This window comes from Hibiscus syriacus, unplaced genomic scaffold (genome assembly GCF_006381635.1).
Source record: "Hibiscus syriacus cultivar Baekdansim isolate YM2019G1 unplaced genomic scaffold, ASM638163v2 tig00116951_pilon, whole genome shotgun sequence".
Classification (NCBI taxonomy): domain Eukaryota; kingdom Viridiplantae; phylum Streptophyta; class Magnoliopsida; order Malvales; family Malvaceae; genus Hibiscus; species Hibiscus syriacus.
In genome coordinates, this window is record NW_024063482.1 from 1,478,176 (window position 1) to 1,498,197 (window position 20,022).

Here is a 20,022-nt window from a genome sequence, read left to right on the forward strand (position 1 = left end):
GTTACTCTGTTTTGCTTCACCGTCGTCCCACTCACCGTCATCCCCCAATACAACCATCCCTCCTTTCTTCTCCTCTGCCTCCACTGCCTCCTCTACATCCTTGCCAATAACCTTCAAAATTAAATTACAATAGTAAGACATTGATTATATTCTTAATATTATTTAATTACATTTATTACCATTTCTTGCTTCTTCCCTCTATCCAACTTCAACTTCACCATCACTCTAACCACCTCTTCCTTCCCCCATGCACGGATGCGTGCCACTCCGGTTCTTTCATAAGCCGGCACTGCCTCACAGCCCGACCAAAAATCGAACAGTGCAACCTGCATTTATAATAAAATTTATATTTTATATAAAAACACAAAAAGTGATTCAACTCATTTACCTCTAAGATTGCTATGCACCCTTTGAGGTATCTCTGGCTGCCCTTTTTAAAGGTGATGATTGATTCAATCAATCTCGAATGGATATATTCAGCCCAATTGAATTCACCCTTCAAGCCTTCATCGCAAATGAGCTTCATATATTCCTTGTTCGTTGACGTATCACCCGTTGGACAAAGAAATATCCCGACAAGGTACAATAGAACTCGGGCCTTCAGCTCATCCCCCCAGTAAGATCCACTTTTGATATCCTCTTCAACTTCAACATATGTCACCTTATGATTCAAACCATATTTGGAGGCAAGTGCTTTCCAGTTCTTACTCCTACAGACTTCTATAACACTTTTGCCTTTGTTTGTACCCCCAATACGGCTGCAGCAGTCGATACCCCCAGAGGGAATGAATAATCACCATACTTAGCCATACATTGACTGACGTCAAATTGTGCCATCAAGGATCGACACAATTCCCTCCGAATAGGTCGATCCCTTACTCCGATCAACGATCCAAAACCTATTTCTCCCAGCACATTCAACTGACCCTTCTCCTTAAGGTGTTTAATTAATAAATTCACCCTTTTAATGCTGCATCTTGTCGACACTTCCTACATTTTTTAACAATATATAATGTTATAGTTCTTATATTTTGTATCAACGTATTTACAAGTTTAATGAATACCTTATTTTCATGTGCTTTCCTCCGTTCTTTGTATTCTTTACTATCATTCCTTGACTGTGTGATGTAAGGTTCCTTTTCAGCATCACTCATTGAATTCCATTTGGACCTCACATCTTTTTTCACCTAATATTAAACATAAATGTTTCTTAATCAATACATTAACACTAAATACTAATACTACTCAATGTCAATTTCATTTTACATACCGAACCGCTCTGTGTGCCATCTCCCTTCATCCTTTTGCATTCGACCATACTGTTAACATTTAAAATTTGTAATCAATTTAAAGTTTATCGATACTTTAATCCAATTACCATTTCAACAATAATAACAAAAAGACATTGATACTTACTAGAAGTACATATATCCACCCTTTGGTTGCTTTCGAGTCTCGGCCTCAATTTCAAAGTCATCTGCTCCACCAACAATTTTCCAACCCATTGACTCCATTTTTCCTTCATATATCAGTTTACGCAAATCAAATTATTTTGTTACATACACTTTTCAATATACAAATATAGATAACTACTCTTGTGGTAAAACGGTTTTCTTCAAAAGAATTTGAATGGCCACACCAAAATGTGTCGGCACATTTATACAACCTATAATATCATTTTCTACCTATAATATTTAATAAAAGTATCGACATTTATATTTTTCCTTGAATATCTATTTTTACCTGCAATCGGTCCCAAATGCTTCCTTACTCCAAAACCCCAAACAACACATAAAAAACCCTATCGCGATTACTGTAATAATTAAAAATTAGGGTTTCGACAACATACTTTTCGATTCAAACAAACTTCGCTTTAGAAACGCCTTCTGAAATGCAGCAACAATTACTCTTCGATTTCAAAAACTCGTCCGTTCTATCTTTTTTCAGAGGATATTTAGCTATGGCCTTTATATTTTCATCGGATATGTTATTTATATTTAATCGATACAAATACAAAAGTGTCGATACTTTTATGTCAGGTGTCGATACTTTCGAAAGGATAATTACCTATTTCTTTGAAAGTGTCGATAATTTATTACACGTACTTACGAAAGTATCGACACTTTCAATATATCCGGTATCATTTTACCGGTTTTATCATTTTGATACCGGTTTTATCATATTTTTACCTGTTATATCGTTGTGGATCGATATATTTTTTTAAAGTATCGACACATTATAGGCGCTATAACTGCTTCTCTTTTAAATTCACAAAGTGTCGATCCTTATATAACGTATCGACACTTTTAAATTTACCGGTTTTATCATTTTGTTACCGGTTTTATCATATTTTTACCTGGTATATCGTTTTAGATCGATATATTTTTTAAAAGTATCGACACTTTTTAGGATTTATAACTGCTTTTAAAGTTATGTAATTTATGTTTCAATTTATTTAATAGTGTTTTATGTTTTCCACCTACAATATTAATTTAATAATTTAATTTACACAAAATTTTATTTGATTGTTTTGATATTTTATAAAATATTATTTAGAATTTAAATTTAACAATATTAACCAAATATAATAATAAATATGTTTTCAACAGTGAAATAAGTATGGACACTTTTATAAAAATGATATATACTTTTTTGAAAGTTATGTAATTTATGTTTCAATTTTTTTTAATAGTGTTTCATGTTTTCCACCTATAATATTAATTTAATAATTTCATTTACACAAAAAATTATTTGATTGTTTTGATATTTTATTAAATATTATTTAGATTTTAATTTTAACAATATTAACTAAAGATAATAATAAATATATTTTCACAGTGAAATAAGTATGGACACTTTTATAAAAAGGATAGATAATTTACAATATAACAGGTAAAAATATGACAAAACCAGATTCATTATGACAAAACCGGTAAAATTTACTTGATATGTTAAAAGTATGGACACTTTTATAAAAAGGATAGATACTTACTGATAACCAAAGTTTACCGGTTACCAAATTTTTTAATAGTTTTTCATATTTTCTACCTAAAACATTATTAGTTGTCAACATAATAGGTACCGCTAAACCGAATTTATTAAATACATTTTAATGTATCCGGTAATGTTGTATATTAACTGTATATTAACCCGTCTTTCCTGAGACATTCCCGGCGATGCAAGGGAACGGATCCTCACAAATTATTCCTGCTTTCGAGGCATTTGTACGAGTTGCCACCCAAAACTTAAATGCGATGAGTTTTCCACAAGAAACATTTATTGCATCTGTTTCCTTTTTTATATAATGTCTCCATTTGTTTAGCTCGGATACGGTGAAAGTATATTATTATTTATTATTGATATAATGAAAAAAATAATCTCAATATTTATTAAAATAATTATTTTAGTATTTATTCTTTTTTTAGAGTATTTTAACTTGTAATATTTTATTTTAGAGTAAAATTATTTTTTGTAGATAAAAATTATTAGTTAACTAATAATTAATGCTCTTAAATATGTGTATTTTTACATGAAAATGAATCATTTGGGGGTTAAAATATTTCATAAAAAAAGATTAGGGTCAAAATGGACTATTTAGTCAATGTTCGAATCTTTTTGTCTTAAAAGAAAATATTAGAGTATAAAATGCTAAAAAAAAAGGAATAGGGACCAAATGATCATATTGATAAATGTTAAGGGATAATTTAGGTATTATTTCATTATTATTTGATGCATTACTTTTTAAATTTCGCGAGTGTAGGGTTTTTATTTTTGTTTATGATATTAATTTTTTTTTATGTTTTTTATTGTTAATGTGTCAAACAATTATCAATAAAAATATATTATTAAAAGTTATTTTAATGAGCGTAACAAAATTTGGAAACATAGAAAGAAATTGAGAAATGCATGTGTTGAAAAATTAATTTGGTACGGTCATTTATTTTAGTATAGGTGAAAATCGTCGTTCATAAAATATATTAAAAAACGGAAACTCATCACGTGGTCTAATTTTTCTTATAGAACTTGTCATATCACTCGTAGATGTATCTATATGATGAGTTTTAATTATTTATTATATTTTATGAAACTCCTTATTACCTCCACCATAAGTTTCAAATACAATGTAATTTAGATTTCAAATTATTTTTTTAACACCCACGTTTTCTCAATTTTTTACCTTGATTATTTGTCCAACGAAATCAATGGAGTGATGTAAAATTTGTATTTAATTTTACTAGATTTGATTCTTAAATAATAATTTTTAAACTAAAATATTCTGGTCGTCAAGAAAAACAGTGTTGTGGGCATGGGAGAGGAATCGAACCCGATACCTCTTAAATAAGAATATAAAATTTAATTATTAAATTAAATTGAGAAATTATTTTACTAAAATTGATATTTAAATTAAATTATGTTATTTCCTTAAAATTTTGTTAAAATACCATTGAAGATGATTAAATCTATGATCTCTATAAAAAAAAAGGGGGGGGGGTCCATTGTTAAAATGAACGAATAAAAATGACTAAAATTATAAAATGGTACTTATCCAACAAAAAAAAAATTATAAAATGGAAGGGAGAAATGTGAAACAATGAAGTATGTCTTTCACATCTTACATTATCTGAGGAAGTTGTGGTATTAAAATTATTCATTTTTATTGGAATATCAACGAGACATGAGATTAGAAAATCAAAAAAAATACTTGCTAAATGTAAAAAATGTTATATTAAAATGAAAAATTATTTTTAAGAATCTTTTATGATTTGAGCCAAACACTCTTGAAATTAGTGATGAAATTATAAAGAGCATAAGAGGGGATCTCGTCCAACTTTTAATCTAATGATAATTTTACTATACTAATTTAAATATTTATTAACTTTTGTTAATTTTAAAATTAAATAACTTAATCATTTTTATTTTATAATCTTTATTCTGTATGAACTTCAAATCTAGATGGTTGATACTGTTGATAGTAAATAAGATAATGAGAAGATATTCACTGGGAAAAAATAGATAATCTCAATCATCTATTTTTATTTATTAAACGATCATAAAAAGATATAAAAACTTTGTGTAAGTGGATCCTCAACCGTATACATATACATATGTGTATGTGTATGTGTATGTGTATGCGTGTGCGTGTGCGTGTGCGTGTGCGTGTGCGTGTGTGTATGTGTAGGATCCTACTACACAATATATAAATATTTTAATTTTGCTCAGATTTAAATTTATTGGAAGAGTAAAAATAGATAATTGAGATTAATACCGGAAAATGATAATATATTCATTGAAAAAATAATAATAAATTATTCTCAGTTATATAATTCCACTCCTCCAAGCATCTATATATATATATATATATATATATATATATATATATATATATAGTGAATCTTTTAACATAAATTTTTAGGTCCAGTTTTGCATACATATTCTAGCAAACACATTGGATCATCTGCAGATGATGAGAAGTATTTATTACATACCAAAGTATTTATTACACACCAACAACATCTGCTTCTCATCACTTAACCTGATTAGACCTTACCTTATGTTAGGCCCGGCCGTGAGTCTCCCTTGCACTAACGCCGAAAATGAGACGAGATAGATTGCAAGCTATTCGAGATTGATTCGATTAAAGTTTGATAAATATTCGGATCGAATAGACTTGACTCGAGCTCGACTCGAGTTCTTAATGATCCGAAACGAGTTACTCGATATTCGACTCGAAAAGCTCGTGAGCAGCTTGAAAATATAATATATTAAGATTTTACTTTTTTTAAAAGATAAATTATTAATAATATTAATATTTTATGAATTGTTTTTTTTTTAAATACATTAAAATTTCATGTATTTAAGGTTCATGTTTGAGTTTGAGTTTGAGGCTTCAATCGACTTAAGTTTAAGATTTTTTTTTTCATTTCGAGCTGCTTATTAGCTTCAGTTTAGGATTTCGAATTTGAGTCGAACTTAAAAATTTTAAGCTCGCGAGTTTTCAAGTCGAATCGAGTTACATTTCAGTCCCTGTTTAATTTCACATCGAAAGGCAGCTTACAGACCAAAACCCCAATCCCCAGCAAACACCTTTTATTTAAGTTATTACACTGATCTACGTACGTACATCTCATGCACGTCCGTTTCATGTGCCATTACTCCCTTATATACACTTCTGCTAAAAGGATCCCATTATTAATCTTTTTCTTTTTTTAATCTTCTCTCATTCATGGTTTTTTCAAGTGTTTCTTCAATGCTGTATTTGTCAAACATAAATACATCCATACACTGTTTTTGTGTTCCCCCTCCCCCCAAATATTAATTGAAATTCAGTGTTCGTGTCAGCTTGAAACTCGCTGGTCGTCGTCTCTTATATTTATTAACTTGCCTAGATAACATCAAACTCTCATTGTTTGAAAACAATCTCTTTCACCCTCTTCTTCTTCTTCTTCTTCTCTTTATATGATTTTACTTTACACCATTGATAGATCATAAACCGAAAGGGGAATGGGGAGGACTCCGTGTTGTGATAAGAAAGATTTGAAGAAAGGGCCATGGGGTCCTGAAGAAGATGAGATACTCATAAATTACATCAAGGAACATGGCTACGGAAGTTGGCGTTCTCTTCCTAAGCTTGCTGGTAATTTCATTTTTTTGTTGTTGGTTTAATTGTGACATTTCGAATGGATTTTATCCGGTGAGGGTTATTTATTTCACAGGTCTTCGTCGTTGTGGCAAAAGTTGCCGGCTCCGGTGGACGAATTATCTTAGGCCTGACATAAAACGCGGCCCCTTCACCGTTGACGAAGAGAAGCTCGTCATTCAGCTTCATGCCATTCTGGGAAACAGGTTATTAATTTCTTTGGTATCAAAGGGAAACGATGAACTTTTTCATTTTTGTTTAATCTTCTGGATGGATTATTATTCCAGGTGGGCAGCCATTGCTGCTCAACTACCAGGACGAACGGACAATGAGATCAAGAACCTATGGAACACTCACTTAAAGAAACGCTTACTTTGCTTGGGTCTTGACCCACTGACCCACGAGCCGTTCGCCCATTGTGGTTCAACCACAACACCGCGTTCATCTCCCGCCACTCGTCACATGGCTCAATGGGAGAGTGCTAGGCTCGAAGCCGAGGCTCGTCTTTCCAAGGGGTTACTCTTCTTCAACTCACCACCTCCATTGGTGAAACCTGGCCCTGACTATTTCCTACGCTTATGGAACTCCGAAGTCGGAGAATCATTTCGGAACATGAACGGAGAAGCTAAAACCGATTGCCGGAGCCCGATTTCACAAGCATCTTCATCGACGAAATGCGGATCGGTTTCGGGTGTCACCATCGATGTTTATCCCAACATGGCAGGGTCTTCGAGTACTTCAACCACAGCAAGAAATCAAATTGAGGATCCCATTGATGCATCTTTCTCTTCGTTTTCAAACGAGTCCGAAGATTCATCCGACACTGCGCTGCAATTGCTGTTGGATTTTCCCATTAACAATGACATGAGCTTCTTGGAAGACGATACTACTTAGCCACAATGTTGAGCGAAATATCAACCATATGTTTTGTATAAATATTTTGCACTTTATTGCTTGAATGTTGAAGCTAATTTTAGGCCCAAAAGAACTATATGGTAAGGTTATATTGCCTACTAAGGTGATGCCGCCATTGAACCCACTTTGTTTTGTTATATATATATATATACAACCTGTGGAACTTTTAATAGGGACTCTGCTTCTTTTATCAATTGTCTTAATATGGGGCACTCCTAGCATTATGTTACCCTTTAGATAAGGAAACACGAGTGATATGTATATTTTAAAATTTATGTCCACGATTTAGAATTGTCTCTTTTAATTATCAATTAAAATTTAATATCAATATCTAATTATTTACGTATTAAATAGATGATGAATTTATCAATAATTATTTTGATCATTAATCAAAGATCAAATAGGTGTTGTTATGTTAAAAAAAATTGATTCGAATGCTCAAGGTAAATAGGATGTCACTCAACTCATCTATCACGTAGGTTGAAGAATGTGCATAATGGGTGGATGAATCCCCGACTCTCATTAATCGTGATCAAATCCTATTTCACCTTCGAATCCTCTGACCGTTTCTCTCAAGACCTCTAAAGGCCAACACAGTGTCACTGAATCTCTTTTTGTTCTTTGAATATGGGATTGGTCGGCCCAACCCGGGTATTTGTTGGGGAGTAGGGTTCGTTTGGCTTCCGTCCCCAAAATTGCTACTCGGATGTTTTGGGTGTTCTCTTCTTGCTTGGTACTAGTCAGCTCCTGGAGTTAGAGCACGTTAGAGTTTTCTGCATGCAAGTGGTTTGTGTAAATGTCACAGTGAACCTCCTTTTGCTTGCTTGATATATTACAACATGTGGGAGAGTGTTTCAGGTCTTTCGTCAGAATCTGTTTCGTTGTGTGTGGTTATTCCTTCAAATACTCTTATTTGGTAAGTTTTATGGCAGAAAGTGGGTTACAAAGGTGAGGTTCTGATTGTGTTTATTTCAGAGAATAGGAGTCGAGTACGAGTGTGGTGCGTGTTTGTGAGGGGTTGTGGAGGCTTTAGGTTTTGGTCTTGAGGATGTTTGTCGTGATTGTTTAGAGGAGCTGGAGTAGTTTTAGAAATAGTTTTTTAGTGTAAGGTTTTTAGTAGGTTATTTTTATTGTTAGTCTGTTTTGCTGTGGCTGAGTATTTTTGGTCGACAAGCTGTTTTCTGGTGTATTAATTCATTTCGTTGTTTCATGTTTGGTGGGTGTGGTTACCCAGTGGCATGTGCTATGGTGGGTGGTGTTGTTCTTGTGCTTTGGTGATCTACCGAGTTTGAGCGTGTGTCGTTTCTGTAGTCGTCTTGTGTTTGCATTGGCTAGCTTTTTGTTCTTTGGTGTTGTTTATAGATGTTGTCCACTGTCCGTTCTTGTGTGTGTGATTGTTGGATGTGGACCGGAGTGTTCAGTTGCGGAGGAAGCAGGTGAAAGTCTTCGTTTTGATGAGTTATGGACTCACGATTTAGTTCCCCAGATAGTGTGTTATGGGGTAGCTGCGCATGTTTTCGTTGTCAGAGGAGTGGCTCGTTTATTGCTTTGGAGGCATCTACTAGGGCGCACGTGGGCTCTGAGGTGGATTTGTGTGATTCTCTAGAAGATAAAGTGCTTGTTGTGCCGTGTGTGCCCATTGTTGGACTGTTGAAAAAGGGTGTTGATGATAGCATGGAGCGTTTGGATGTTGATTCCCAGACAATGCGTTATGGGGCAGTGGAGTATGTTTTTCTTTGTCAATGGTTGTCAGTGTGAGTTTTGTTGTGGTTAGGGGTATGTATTGTTTGTTGCACTGTGCTATCCTTATATATGTTCTCTTCTACCTCTTGGTTCACTCTTTTTCCTCCATTTAGGACTAGGGAGATTTTTTAACGATGGCCTTGAGGTGGTGTACTTTGCATTTGTCTATAATACAAAGTACCCTCTTTCAAAAAAAAAATCAACAAGTGAATAAACAGTAAACACAACCATCAATCAACATAAAGAAATACTCAAATATAGTGACTTGAATGGAGGTTGAAAACAATCTAGAGCGTTAAGAATCTCTCTAGTAAAAAGTAAAGCGTAAATAATGTAAGATGTTGAAGTTTTATACCATAACTGAAGTAATTTATGTAATTCTTGAATCATTTGAATTGAAATCTATGAATTTTGTTGTGCGTATTTTCTTCATATTTGATATTGCATGTAAAAACGATAAAGTGATAAGAAAATATTAACTAAATTGATTATATGTGACTTAACTGAATAAATTGATATTATAAGAAAATATCGGCTAATTGATTACAATCGTGTTACTCAATTGTAATTAAAAAGTCGACATATGTTATAAATTTAATGACAATGTGACATATTTATAATAATTGATGAATTAGGTGATCCTTTTATAACTTTAAATTGTAATGAATATTTATAATTTTACCAATATTTGAATGACCTAGAGTTTAATTTATCGTTGTATCTTATATTTGTATTCTTATTTCCACACCTTATATTTGATCACAGTTGTTATTTTAAAGCAAATCAAATGTAGTTGTCTGGGTGGTGCAGTTGGTTATCATACTGGTCTAAAACACTCGAGGTCTCTGGTCCAAATCCAGACCTAGACATTTATTTATGGATAAACTACATGTTTAATATTTAAATTATTACTTTTGTTCCGTTTTGATACTTAAATTTTATTTTCAACATTGATCACTAAAGTCGACTTGTGTCTAGTTCAATATATATCTAGGTAGTGAACAAATATTGTATAAATTTTATTTTGAAGCAAATCAAATGCAGTTGTCCTGGTGTTGTAGTTGGTTATCATGCTAGTCTCACACACTAGAGGTCCCCCGGTTTGAACCCGGGCCTAAACATTTTTTATGAATAAACTATATGTTTAATATTTGAATTATTTTTTTTGTTCTGTTTTGATACTTAGATTTTATTTTCAATATTGGTCACTGAAGTTGTCTTGTGTCTAGTTCAATATCCCAATAGTGAATAAATATTGTATAGTTTTTATTTTGAAGCAAATCAAATGAAGTTGTCTTGTGTCTAGTTCAATATCCCAATAGTGAATAAATATTTAAACTTTGTTTTCAATATTGGTCACTGAAGTTTGCCTCGTGTCTAGTTCAATATCAGTGAACAAATATTGTACAAATTTTATTTTGAAGCAAATCTTTTTTCTTGAGGGGTTAGTTTGAAGCAAATCAAATGTAGTTGTGTGGGTGGTGTAGTCTCATAATTACTTTTTTAGTATTTAAACTATACTTTTGTTTTGTTTTGGTATTTTTTTCAAAATCATACTTAACGTTTAGTTTAGGTTTTATTTTGGTACCTCGCCGTTAAAAATTTAAAGGAATTGTTACGCTAATTTTTAATGGGTAAATTACTTCATTCATCACTCAACTATCTTCTCACTTCTATTTTGGTCACTAAAGTTTAATTTTTTTAAACTTAATCTCTTAACTTTCAAATTACTCATATTTTAATCACTTAAACTTATTCTATTAATATATGAGGAGTTTGTGATTTTGGATTTGGGTATAGTTTTAAATTTATTTTTTATTTAATTATATATTAATAAAATTTTTATATACACAAAAAAAATTAATAAAATAAATTAGAATGATTAAAATTGAAACAATTTGAAAGTTAAATGATTAAATTAAAAAATTAAACTTCATGACTAGGGGTATGTGATTTTGGGTTTAGGTATAACATGAGGCTGTTCAAACTTCAATGCTGGGATTGGAAGGATAAATTAGGTTAACTTTCTTCTGTTTGATTACTAAGGGAAAAAACTTGAAACTTTCTTCTATCATCAGAGTAAACATGTATCCTCCCTCAATTACATATAGATCTGTCACTGACAGGATCTTCTCTTAAAGGGAAGGGAAAAAGAAAGAAGAAATAAGACAATGAGAAGGCAAAAGCAGAGAGAGTGCTGAAGGTGATAAAATTGCTAATTCTTTTACACTGCTTTGAGCTTTTGTAAATTCTTTTAACAGTTTGCAATTAAATATTTGACGAGAGTATGGTATTTGTAATTGTACGAGAGAGTGGTTGCAATTAGCTTAGACTGGTTTTGCATGTGTAAGATTTTTATCTGAATTACATAAATATTTGACTTGAATTAAATATAAATTTTAACTTCTAGTGGTTCCCATAATGACACGATTTTATAAGTTAAATATAAATTTTCAAGTAATTAGTCTTCTATTTTATAATTATAAATAGAGGAAATGAATAAAATAAATAGGAAATGCATCATAGAAAATATAGATGGTATTATTATTATCGGGAGGATTTATGAGATTTTCTTTAAATTTGAGAGACATAATTAAATACTTTTTTAAATATTTTGGGATGATTATAAGATAATATATGTTCAGAATCTTTCTTAATGGTTGATAACACACACTCCGTAAACGCAACTACTCAAATCCGAAATCTTAAAAAAAGAATATTCTCTTTCATTATTAGAGTGACTAATACTTTTCAAACATAAATAGTAATTGATTTCTGCTTAACATACAAAATGTCACCTTATGGACACACCAAAGCCTTGTCAATCAGCATGATACAGATGATGCACACCGACATAAATATGGTATGCATCAGACCAATGTATATCCAATCTGTTCCATTGAGTATCGGGGACTCCCAGAGCACTCCAAACAGCTTTGGAGGCACGAACGATGGTGTTACCACAAGGTGGCTCGTAATCATGAGCATCATCACAACCCCCGCTGGACACACATTCATCCACAACCTTTGCTCTAACACGCCTTCCACTGTCACGGATGTTGATGAACTTAGAACATCTCCCTTTGTGATCGAACCACCCAGTCGAAAGCGCCACTATGAGCTCATCGTCGTCATGGTACTTAAGATCGCATTCAGCTGGCTGACCTTCATCCCCCGCATGATCGAAGCTTTGAAGAGTCAGGTTTGCCTTTGTATGGCGTGAAACTGGGGACGAACAATCGTAAAGGTCATAAGCCTGACCCGCGGCGCAGCTGGCAGAGCTGTTCACCTCGTTGCATTTTCCTGGAGGAGGAGCTTGGCCTCGCCACTGGAAAGGCAAGCACAAGCGTCTACTTGAGGAATAAACAGATTTATGATGATGAGAAGGAAGATAGTTGAAGCAATATGAATGTTCATCTTCTACTTCCTGCTGTTAGTATCGTCACTTTAGACAACTATTGTGGGATTTATATATACATTTATCAGCCTTTTGGCTAAAATCAAGTGTAGTATTTCAATATGTCAAAACAAATATTACCTGTTTTTCCAAGAATTGCACCCTTTCAAAATCAAATATTATTGTTATTATCATTATTTTATTCCCCTGCAGCTTGTTTAGGGTTGAGGATGATCTTATTTCTTTTGGTTTTTGTTTGATTGATGTCGGGTTCGTTTGGGAGTTTTGTTAGGCGTGCTCTTCTAGGTCTGCTTTGTTTCCTCAGATATATTATGTTGTAAGATATGCTTGTTTTCAATTGGGATAAATCATGAATGTTCATCAATTGTAATATAAAATTTAATTTTAATTTTCGTATAAAATTTTAGTTTATTTACTTCTCATAAACTATTATTGATGTAACACACCGTTGAACATCATTAATTTTAATAACATTTAAATAATTATTGAAAATCTCAAAGGCCCTGCATGCAATTAATCATATTTCAAAATAAAATTAAAAGAAATTATTTCATGAACAATTCTTATCACATAATAAAATCACATCAACTTTATTTTCCGCATAATATTTCCTTATAAATTAAGATTTACAAATCATCATCTTCTTCCTCATACCTTATATACTAATTCTAATATGTTAATGAATAAAATCACTAAAATAAAAAAAATCCAAACGATTAGAATTATAATTATATAAGTTTAACGGCTTCGATGGAGGATAGGCCTCGTCTTGGTAGCCAGCTGCTTCCATGGTTTTATCAGTTTCTAGGGTTCAAACGAATATGTTAATCGTTTTTTAACGTAGTAGAATTATTATTATTACTATTATTATTATTATTATTATTATTATTATTATTATTACTATTATTATTATTATTATTATTATTATTATTATTATTATTATTATTATTATTATTATTATTATTATTATTATTATTATTATTATTATTATTATTACTACTACTACTATTATTTTTGCCTCTTTTGATTCGTGAGTTAAGTTTTTTGAGTGTCTTTTTTTCGTTTTAACGATTTCATTCATTAACATGTTAGAATAAATATATAAGGTATGAAGTAGAAAATGATGAATTATAAATTATAATTTATAAGAAAATATTATATGAAAAATAAAGATGATATAATTTTATTTAATTAAATAGGATAATAGATGAGGGGGTGAGAATAGTTTATGGAATACTTTCTTTTGATATTATTTTGAAATATGATTAATTGCATGTTAAACCTTTGAGATTTTTAATAATGATTTAAAAGTCATTAAAAATTTATGATATTCAATGGTATATTACGTTAGTGGTGATCAGCGATGTGCGTCGTTCATTCTAAACTCACTCGTATTATATTTATAATTTTATTAAAGAAACATATATCACTAAATCAAATTCAAATTTTTTATATATAAAATTAAGTCAAAATGAAAATTTTGTCTATATAGTTATAAAGGTCTGATAAATAATTTATTCTTTAAATTATTTTTTTATTTTACCGAGTTAACCTTCAAAGTTTAATTAATCATCTTTGATAAACAAGAGAGAGAAATCTAAATGGAGGATTTAGGAAGATGAGCAACTACACTCTCTTCCTACAATAGAGACCATAACGTATTTGTTGGGTTATTGAAGGGATATCTAAGGAAAGACGACCTAATATAAGGTTAAGAAAAGGCGCTACCAGAAATGTTAATATTTTTTTAACATTTTCGGTAGAACATTACCTAAAATATTATTTTTTTCTACCAGAAATGCTAATATCGGAAATATTCATTTTAGGTAGCGAAATTAACATTTTTGGTAGAGCGCTACCCAAAATGTTATTTTTTCTACCGGAAATGTTAAAAAATATTAATATTTCATGTAACGTCTTTTGTTAGTCTTATATTAGGCTGTCGTACAACAGTACTATCCATTGAACCAAGAACATTCTAACTTATATTGTTGAGCAAGTTTTGTCTTAGGATCTGATGTAAGCCTATCCACACTCTTCAAGAGTGAAGGGAATAGATAGACTTATTGTGTGTCAGATCTAAAAAATGACAGCAGGTGTTATCCCTAAATTGTAAGTATGCTGCAACAAATAAAGTTAAATAAAGATTAGTATGCATAAGAGATGATAATAAGATTAATGAAATAGAAATGAAATGAAATAAGATTAATGATGGGAATAGAGTATGTTGTGGAAGATGATTGATGATAATGGTGGCCTTTAATGGTTGTTAATGATGATGGGCAGCAATGGAGATGGTGTTGAAATAGTATCTCAAATAAGCCAAAGAAGAAACTATGCTAAGAAGCACAACCTCAGTCTTTATAAACTTAATTGAGGGGTGATAGAAAGTGACTTAAACCCACTAGATAGAAATCTAAGAATCTGAAGTATCATGTTGGAATGAATGACGCCACAAGTATATAAATATACTTGCTTAATCGATAAAGTTCTTAAAAGAACTTGGAAGAGAGATTTAACTCACAAAATAGTTTGATTAAAATATGAGATAAGATATTACAAATGATGTAATGCCTTCCTATTTATAAGAAATGAAAGTCTTGGCCGAATAAACAAGTGATGTTTTGGCCAATGTACATAATTTAATGAATGTACATAACTTATTGGATGAATGCATATGTCTTTAGGCCTTGTGTTGGTTCGACTAACTCTTCAAAATGGGCATGATGATTTAGCTAGGATGAATGAACCTCCCTTTGGCCGAATATTCTTGTATTTTTTCACTTTGGCGCCAAACTCTCCATGTGCAATGCATGTGTGTGTAGCCGAATAGGCACCTTGTCTTCCTCAAGCCTCTTCGTGAATTAGGCCTCCTTTGACTGAAAACTCTTTACCAACGTGCACCTATATGATAAGGACTCTTCATGGACAACAACCTTCATGAAAGGATACAATGTTTGGAATGTGACCTTTCATGAATGAGCATGTTCTAGGGCGAGTGAGCTGAAAGTGAGCTGGTCATAGGTGACTTATGACTTGACGAATCTTTTGACAGCTCTTAGTGAAAAGTCAAGTCCCGAAATAGCACCTCTTTGCGAAAAGGCATGAATTGTAGAAAAATTGACTTTGCATATATTTGAAGTACTCTGATGGGTGATGACATTGGTGCAGCTTCCCAGCTAATTTGAGTAGCCTAGCTAGCTCAAAAGTCCAGCTCAACACAACTATGAGCTTAAGATGCAACTGACAACTTTTCTCCAATTTGTTCCTTAGCTTCTCCGGAGTTGTCCTAGTCAAGTTCCCATAGCTTTGGACTCCATTTGCTAGCTTGTGTCAGCTCCCAAGATGTGCCCGCCTATATACCTTCATAAAAAACATAATATAAATTAAATAATTAAAAATAATAAGCATATAATATAAAGACGTGGAGTATAGTGTAATACCCCAAATTTTGTATAGTGACTAAAATATAAGCTTTGAATGTTTAGTGGCTAAAGTATAAACTTTAAAAAGTTTAGGGACCAAAATTGTAATTTTTAAAAGTTATATATTTTAGTCTGAACAGTTTGGATTAAAACAAAGATTTTAATGGAATCTGATTTTTGGTATGTGAATTGTGTTAAAAGTTATAAAGTAGTAAAGTTCGGTATTGAAATCGGATAATGAGATCGAACCGAATTTTTACGAAAATTTGACTTATGTTATAAAATGGTTGGAAATATTATTTTAATATTTTAGATCAGAGAAATTTGGCTAAGAACAGTGCAATTTTTCAGATTTGACAAAACAGTGAAATTTTAGTGACTAAAATACAATTTTTTAAAATTGCATGCCAAATTTTCGTAAAATTTCGGTCCGATTCGATTATCCGATTTCAATACCGAACTTTACTGGTTTATAGCTTTTAACACAATTCTCGTACCAAAAATTTAATCCCCACTAAAATCTCAGTTTTAATCGAAACTGTTCATTTACAGGCTAAAATAAAGTTTATACTTTAGCCACTAAACTTTCAAAACGTACATTTTAGTCACTATACAAAATTTGGGATATTACATATAGATTATAATAATAACTTATGTATCATATGATAATGAAATAATATTATTATTTTAACTATAGATGTAACATATATAAATGAATATGTCCATATCATAGTAAATGAAATATAAATCATATATTATGAATGTAATATAGAGAAAATGATAAGTTAAAGAAAATCCCCTTTGAATTTTATGAAAGGTTGGAGATGCAATGATAATTATGATGTTGAATTGGTCCACATCAGGATTTGTAACTTTGTTTCCTTCACAGTGAACATGTTAAAATTCTATTTTCCAATTCTTTTGTAAATGAATCGAAATATGTGTCACTATCGTGTGTTGTTTATAGCCTTCTTAGTATTGCTTGATCATATGAATAGCTTTCAAACTGTCACGTTCCATAATCACATGAAGAACGCCTCTAAACTTAGAGAATTTACGAATCCAAACACTTTCGGAGTGTTCCACCGCATGACACAAAATCATTTTCTTTATCCTTAGCACCGTCCAAATTAATTTTGATCCAATTTCTCGGTGGAAGATTTCATAAAACAATCCACGGAATCAAAGGCCCCTGTACACAATTCCTTTATATCTAGTTATTAATTTCGATTGAAATAATAATAATTGATTAAATATAACGCACCATATGACACTTTTCATTTGAAAAGATAAATAACATTTCAAGTATCTCTTTTTTTCCAGTTCAATTTCTAAAAGACTTTATTTAATCATACATTAATTTATTAGACTTTTCTTGTTCGAAATTAGATTTCTTTGTCTCTTTTTGTTCTAAATCAGATTTCTTGTTTAACTTGGATGGTTAAGATGAATGAATGGTTAAAAACGAAGAAATGTTACCGTCTACAAACTAAGCTAGACATGAGGCGATTAGGGGTGTAAACAAGCCGAGTCGAGTATTACTGAGCTCGACTCGACTCGAAAACTTGCGAGCTTAAAATTTTTAAGCTCGACTTGAACTTGAAATACTGAACTGAAGCTCTTGAGCAGCTCGAAAAGGCTCAAAATGAAAACCTTATTGTATTTTTTTTAAAAAAAACAACACATAAATGTTAATATTATTAATAATTTATTTTTTAAAAAAATAAAATCTTAATATATTATATTTTCGAGCTGCTAACGAGCTTTTCGAGTCGAGTATCAAGTAGCTCGTTTCAGCTCGTTAAGAATTCGAGTCGAGTCCATTCGATCAGAGTATTTATCGAGACTTGACCGAATCGATCTCGAGTAGCTCGCAATCTGTCTTGTCTCATTTACAGCACAACTTTCATGCAACTCACTTCTTCTCTCCGCCTCCAGCAGACCTGTAAAAGTACACAAGAAATGCATCTTGTTATAAAACCTCAGTCCCAATCAAGATTTCGAGAAAGATTTATTCGGCTAGACCAAGTACCTCATCTTGCGGAGGACGCTAGACATCTCCTCCCGCTTCTTCTTGGCCCTCTTGTGAGTGCCTAGCTTTCTCTTGGCTACCTTCAAAGCACGTTTATCTTTCCCAACCTTGAGATGTTCAGTTATCCTCTTCTATTAAGGAGCAAAACCGGCAACCTCCCGAATTAGACTCCTCACAAAGTGGACTCTTTTGCTGGTTTTCTACAACAAAAAACACAAACAAAAACAATAAAAACACGAGCATTATACTATAAGTTCCAAAGGAAAAAGGAACTACCCCTAAAGTAACTTGACGAGACTTAACCATAGAAGAACCTTCCTCTATCTTTTGAGAAAAGAGGGCATAAAAGTGTATAAAATCAAGAATGCTACTTCATGAGAACTTCGAACAACAGGACCTTACCCCCTTTCGATTTGAAGGGCGAGGAGCCAATTCCTTTTTGGTGTCGCGGATGACTTTCAAGTGGGCTTAAAATTGGGTTTCGACTTGAACAAAATGATTTAAAGTTGCCACCAATCATTTAAAAAATATTTAGGCTGATCGGACATTATCTTACCTAATATACTTTTTACCAGAAATGTGTCGGATTTGAGAGTCGGTTACAGTCAAGGAAGGATTAGCACCATTGAACTGCCCTTTCGGTACCAATTAATTTGTCGGTTGTCTTAATTACAAAAATTAAAATTAAAATTAAAATTAAAAAAACTGATTCAAATGACTTACTTTTGATTGGTTGGATTCCTTTAAAAAAGTCAAAAGAAATATTAAATCACAAAAAAAGGATAAATATTAAAAGCGAAAAGAAATAAAAATGAAATGAAATTAGATAAATATTAAAATAAAAATGAATAAAATGAAATAAAAATATAAAATTTTAAAAGAGAAAAAAAGGACAAAATGTTAAGAGGAAAAAAGGTTAAAAAGAAAATAAATAAATAAATAAATGAGTAATAATAATAATAATAATAAATATAAAATGTTGCAAATAAAAAAAACAAAATTAGGATACCAAAGTAAAATTAAAAAAACAAAAATGATGATATTAAAACTAGATTAAAATTAAGAGGTAAAATTACAAGTGGTGACCAAATTGAACTCCGCCTCAGAAGTGGGAGGACTGAGGACGTGATTTTCCCATTCACAAATTACACATAAACCCCTCCCCAAAACGATATAGTTTCGGAGAAGGTATAAATAGCCTTTTAGCCGACCCATGCCTTCAAGCTTCATTTTCTCAATTCCTTTCTCTCTCTAGAAAACCTCCATCGAAGGGATAATCGGCCACCGCTGACACCCAAACTTCCTAAAAAACCCTGAATGACGTAGATCTAAACAAAACGTTTCGATTTTTTTACCCTCTTTCGTTTTTCTTGGCGACCGACGACTCTTCCTCTCCCTCGACATGCTCCAACAATTTGACTTTTGTTTCTTTGCTTGGCTTTTGGTTTTGGTTGCTTATTTTCTTTCTTTTGTGTTGTGGTTTGCTTCGGTTTTTTGTGTATCTCTCTTGCTGTTGGTTTTGTGTTCTCTATTGGTTGTGGTTCCGTTATTGTTTCGTGATTGTGATGTGGTTCACTCGGTGGTATTTATATAGCCCCCAACGGGAATATTTCCGATGGCAACGGGGTCGTTCCCGATTATTTCAAGCTGTGAACGTTGTTGGCTAAAATCCCGGGATCTTCGGCCGGACGTCTCGGTCGGCCGTTTCGCATGACTGGCTCCCAGTTTCCCTAACTGTGTGGCGCCCTCTTACTAGACATGAAACCCTAATCAGATTAGGGCTGGGTCAGGTCCAAACCCGATTGGGTTTCTGCTGGACCCGAACATTGGACCCATTGTTGGACTTTTACTG

At 32.2% G+C, this 20,022-nt stretch overlaps 2 protein-coding genes and 1 pseudogene across 2 annotated transcripts; 1 reads left to right on the forward strand and 2 right to left on the reverse strand.

Annotated features, from left to right (window-relative positions):
• Positions 1-6,498: 6,498 nt before the first annotated feature.
• Positions 6,499-7,544, forward strand: LOC120188762 (transcription factor MYB17-like). Its single transcript, XM_039192161.1, has 3 exons — positions 6,499-6,634; positions 6,714-6,843; positions 6,925-7,544. The coding sequence occupies exons 1-3, from the start codon at positions 6,502-6,504 to the stop codon at positions 7,529-7,531; spliced, it is 870 nt and encodes a 289-aa protein (XP_039048092.1). The 5' UTR covers positions 6,499-6,501; the 3' UTR covers positions 7,532-7,544.
• Positions 7,545-12,116: 4,572 nt separating this feature from the next.
• Positions 12,117-12,887, reverse strand: LOC120188972 (putative ripening-related protein 1). The gene is made up of 2 exons (XM_039192334.1): positions 12,834-12,887; positions 12,117-12,722 (listed from the first exon to the last, which is right to left on the reverse strand). Exons 1-2 carry the CDS (start codon positions 12,885-12,887, stop codon positions 12,117-12,119), a joined length of 660 nt encoding a protein of 219 aa, XP_039048265.1.
• A 5,147-nt stretch (positions 12,888-18,034) lies between these two features.
• Positions 18,035-19,400, reverse strand: LOC120188973 (annotated as a pseudogene).
• Positions 19,401-20,022: the final 622 nt, after the last annotated feature.

What these genes read in the sequence shown, in the direction of transcription:
- LOC120188972 (XM_039192334.1), bottom strand. Translation starts at nt 12,887, where the DNA reads ATGATAATAACAATAATATTTGATTTTGAAAGGGTGCAATTCTTGGAA. An exon ending in TGCAATTCTTGGAAAAACAG is followed by an intron (nt 12,723 to 12,833) that starts GTAATATTTGTT and finishes TACTAACAGCAG; the next exon opens with GAAGTAGAAGATGAACATTC.
- LOC120188762 (XM_039192161.1), top strand. Translation starts at nt 6,502, where the DNA reads ATGGGGAGGACTCCGTGTTGTGATAAGAAAGATTTGAAGAAAGGGCCA. An exon ending in TTCTCTTCCTAAGCTTGCTG is followed by an intron (nt 6,635 to 6,713) that starts GTAATTTCATTT and finishes TTTATTTCACAG; the next exon opens with GTCTTCGTCGTTGTGGCAAA. An exon ending in CATGCCATTCTGGGAAACAG is followed by an intron (nt 6,844 to 6,924) that starts GTTATTAATTTC and finishes TTATTATTCCAG; the next exon opens with GTGGGCAGCCATTGCTGCTC.